We start from the raw sequence: 4,436 nt of genomic DNA, 5'->3' as shown, positions 1-4,436 counted from the left end.
GTGTGTGATATCTGAATGGAAACAGCAACAGTGTGTTCATGTGTGAGTGTGTGTGATAACACACACTGGTAATTGATTCTGTGTACATAGTAAAATGCTGTCATTGTATTTTGGGACAGTTATATTCATTGTGACAGCAACTAATTATATTTGTTTGAATATGTTCTCTTTACCTTGTTACGTTTATATTTGAAATCCTTTTTTTTCAATATTTGGTATAAATGTATGTATAAATCATCTGGTGTAACAAGCTATCTGTTGTATATTTTTCATTTATATGTTCTATATTGTTGCATTTAATGCAACATTTAAATTCATGTTGTCTCTCACCTGAGAAAAAGCTTATCAATGATCTTGAATACATACATCATTTAGTTTGCCCAGAATTTTAAGTTTTTCTCACAATTAAAAATCTCCAAGTTATCTTGTGTTGTATACCATAACTAGAATAATAAAGTTTGGGTTACTTTAGGAAACAGTTCTACTATCTCTCTAGTCGTTTCTTTTTGTTATGAAAAGTTCATCTTATCGAGAATCACATGACACTTGTGCTACTTTACTAGTTTCTAACACGAAGTACTCACAATCTCAAGGGCAGTTATCACATGGCTTAACTATTTTATTGAAATATTAATCTAGTTACTCTTACACTACCTTACATATACACATTTTTGTATAAAGCCATAACAACATGATTAAAAACAACAGAAAGATTTCTAAAATCATACCAAAATGAAGAAACAGAAAATATAACTGTGAGGAACAGGGTGGCAATACTTCTGTCTAAATCCACACCTGTGTGATGAACAGGGTGGCAATACTTCTATCTAAATTCACACTTGTGCATGGAACAGGGTGGCAATACTTCTGTCTAGATCCACACCTGTGCGAGGAACAGGGTGGCAATACTCTGTCTAAATCCATACCTGTGCGAGGTACAAGGTAGGAATATTTTTGGCTAAATCCGCAATAATGTTACAAAGAGGGTAGGAATAAATACTTCTGGTGAAGTCCACTCCATCATTATGAAAAGGATGATGATACAAAAATATGTCACTGACTTTTTTTTTTCACTTAAGTTTAAATTTCAACAAAATATATCATTACTACCATCATGAGTTATTATTTCCATATCAAAACAGCAGGATGAGACATTTAACTCTCTCACTACAGGCAAGTTTAAGTGTGTAAGTCATGACTTTTAAAGATTTGTCGTTAATAAATCAAATTTTAATATTATTTAGGATTTATTTAATGTACTAGTACCATTATTATAAAATGAGTAGGCTTAAATTTCATCATCAGTCAACAGTAAAAACCAAGGACATGGGTAAGTACTATATTTCTTGTTTTTTCACGTTCTTTATTTATTATTACAAAATTAACTAAATGTAAAAAATCTAAAACTTAATAATTTACGTACGATAATGAAAAATAATATCTTCACGAGTTATGCTTACAAGCAGCTATGTGTTATGTTATTCAATACCATAATTTGAACTATGCATTTGCCGAGTGATTTACGTGTGGCAGGATTATTAGTTACACATGGGTAAAAGGGCAATAAAAAAAATAATATTAAGTAGAAACAAATGTATACTGTTACAAACTTTAAGTTATTTAGAATAAACAACTGTAGTTTCCTGTTGTAATTTGTAGTCAGTTACTCTAGAAAGAAAAATTAGGTAATTTAGATATATTTTCCTTTTTTTTAAGGTAATTATGAGGTTGGTAAGAGTAAGGGTAGAGAAAACAACAGATAAAATATAAAACTTTACTGAAAACAAAAAAAACGTTTGATATTTATTTAGGAGGTGTTAGAGACTATGCAAATGAAATTTGACAATTTACAAATGAAGTATTTTTAATCTGAACATAAAAGTCACTTCTCAGTCAACAAGCCGACTATTTAATCATGGATAAATTTTTAGCAAAAATACTTAATTAAAAAAAAAAAATCAGATTTTTGGTTTTATAAAATTTTTTTAATATATACTGAAAGCTTGCTTTATTTCGTGATGATACTATATTAAAAGTTATCGTAAAGATACTCTAATGTTTACTTTATAGTTATGTATTCATCATTTTAGCCCATAGCAAAAGGGTTAATCAATCACCAGTCCATATGTACAACAGTTTATCATACTAACTTGTTAACACTGACTACAAAGAGCCCTAAGTCAAGCACATGACAAAACATCATGATTGAGATACAATACACAAGTAGTCATCCCAATAGATGTTCAGGATGTAGCGAACTACTTTGGAGACATCTGTAACAAACAATAACATGTTTACAACTATTAATGCAGTAGCAGAGACTTGGAATACTATGAATTCAGAATTATCTCAATTTGTAGCTCAGCTTAATTACAAAATAACTCACAAGTTCTGACATATTTCCTGTTTCTTGTTCCCTGGTTCCAGTTATTTAAACATCTTGAAGTATTAATATAAATCAATAATGGACACAACATTTACATGAAAAAGACTTTAAAATAAAACAAATATATAACTGGGTGTAAATATTTTATGACATTATATGTGATAAAAAATCTTCCATGTGATGAAGCTAACAACTCCATATCAAAGTATCTAATTTGTGTGCGTTAATGTGAGGATGAGAAGAGAAACCAAAGTAAACAACCCATGAAATACATTTCTACCAGAGCCCACAACATTTGTTATCCAAAAGTTTAAAAGCAGTCATAGATATGACAGAAGAAGACATAGGAGAAACTCAGCAGAAAACCTCAAAGGTTACATGAATAATTTAGGTAAAACTAGTTACTGACCCCCCCCCATGTAGATATCTCATACTCACACATGAACACACTGTTGCTGTTTCCATTCAGATATTACACACACTGGTAATTGATTTCATGTACATATCTCACACTCACACATGAACACATTGTTGCTGTTTCCATTCAGATATCACCAAGGTCTGGCTAGAACACAGCTCACAGGACCTGTTAAATAATGTACATGATTCATGACAGATATCAGATTGCCGATCAAGATCTAGAACATACCTACTAAGCCAATAGATTACTTATAATGTAATTAAATGTACAACATTTATATTTACCATTAGAAGGGGTCATCTCCTTGTTGCTTGGGATAAATGTAGCCACCCTTGATCCTCCAGACACACAAATATTTTGTCTTTTCAGTTCTCTTAATAAATTTTCTACTTTTTGTTCAAGCCACATCAAAACCTTGTTGGCATTATATCGAAAAACTCTGAGACCTCCAACTTCTGAAAAAATTAAGTTATGAAAAAGTTAGTATTAAATACACAACAGCCTTTCTGTAGAACTTTGAATTATTTATAACAAAGTAAAGCTAACTCTTCAATGTATTTATTAAACACAAGCTCATTTATCATTACCACTGGGAAACACGAAAATTTCATAAGATACATGCTCTACATATGATCTTTTGTCCTGTGATTGTCACAGTAGAAAATGTCGTGTTGGGAAACAGTGCATAATTGTGACAGTCAGACTGAAACAGTTCTCTTGCAAGATCTCTTGTTACATGTCTATGTAATAATGAAACAAAACAACGTGTCACATCACAAGTGTACAAGTGGTGCACTTTGTCAATGAACAATTACATTTATACACACAATCTACTACAACAAAAACTATATATAATATTACACATACAGTTATATCAAAAGTAATGAAGAATACAAATGTAAAGGTCAAAGGAACACATCACAAATATTTTAAAATGTTGTTACAATCCATACATATAACCGAGCCACAATGCTAAGACAACAGTTTTATTCCAAATTTGCTGATGGTATTCTACCATAGTTATCACTCAAGCTGGTTTAGTCCAGAATTTGTTTGAATGAGCATGGCTTCTTTTACTCCCCTTCTTGTAATGTTTGGATAATTTTTAATAACCTCAGTTTTGTCTTATTCAATTTCTTCTTCTGTATTGATCAGAAAACACAGCAATGAAATGTGTCAGCAATCTGATATCTGTAATATATCAGTTACGTGATTGAGCAGTTCCTGTGAACTAGGTTCTAACCAGACCTTGGACAGCAATCTGATATCTGTCATGAATCATGTACATTATTTAACTGGTCCTGTGAGCTATGTTCTAGACCTTGATTACCAATCTGATATCTGTCATGAATCATGTATATTATTTAACTGGTCCAGTGAGCTATGTTCTAGCCAGACCTTTTTCAGCAGTCTTATATCTGTATTATATCAGTTACATGATTGAGCAGTTCCTGTGAACTAGGCTCTAGCCAGACCTTGGACAGCAATCTGATATCTGTAATATATCAGTTACATGATTAGCAGGTCCTGTGAACTAGGTTCTAGCCAGATCTTGGTCAGCAATCTGATATCTGTCATGAATCATACATGATTTAGCAGGTCCTGTGAACTATGTTCTAACTAGACCTT

At 31.7% G+C, this 4,436-nt stretch overlaps 1 protein-coding gene across 1 annotated transcript in view; it reads right to left on the bottom strand.

The window, feature by feature from the left end:
* LOC106470360 (ribonuclease H2 subunit B-like) overlaps positions 1–4,436 on the bottom strand; it is a 13,545-nt gene that overhangs the window by 3,622 nt on the left and 5,487 nt on the right. The window contains exon 7 of the mRNA XM_013930912.2: positions 3,092–3,284. Coding sequence (XP_013786366.2) covers positions 3,092–3,284 — 193 coding nt within the window. The remainder of the gene's footprint in view (positions 1–3,091; positions 3,285–4,436) is intronic.

The sequence above is a fragment of the Limulus polyphemus genome, unplaced genomic scaffold (genome assembly GCF_000517525.1).
Source record: "Limulus polyphemus unplaced genomic scaffold, Limulus_polyphemus-2.1.2 Scaffold3963, whole genome shotgun sequence".
Classification (NCBI taxonomy): domain Eukaryota; kingdom Metazoa; phylum Arthropoda; class Merostomata; order Xiphosura; family Limulidae; genus Limulus; species Limulus polyphemus.
The sequence above is the reverse complement of the archived record's forward strand: the minus strand, read 5'-3'. Positions and strand labels throughout refer to the sequence as shown.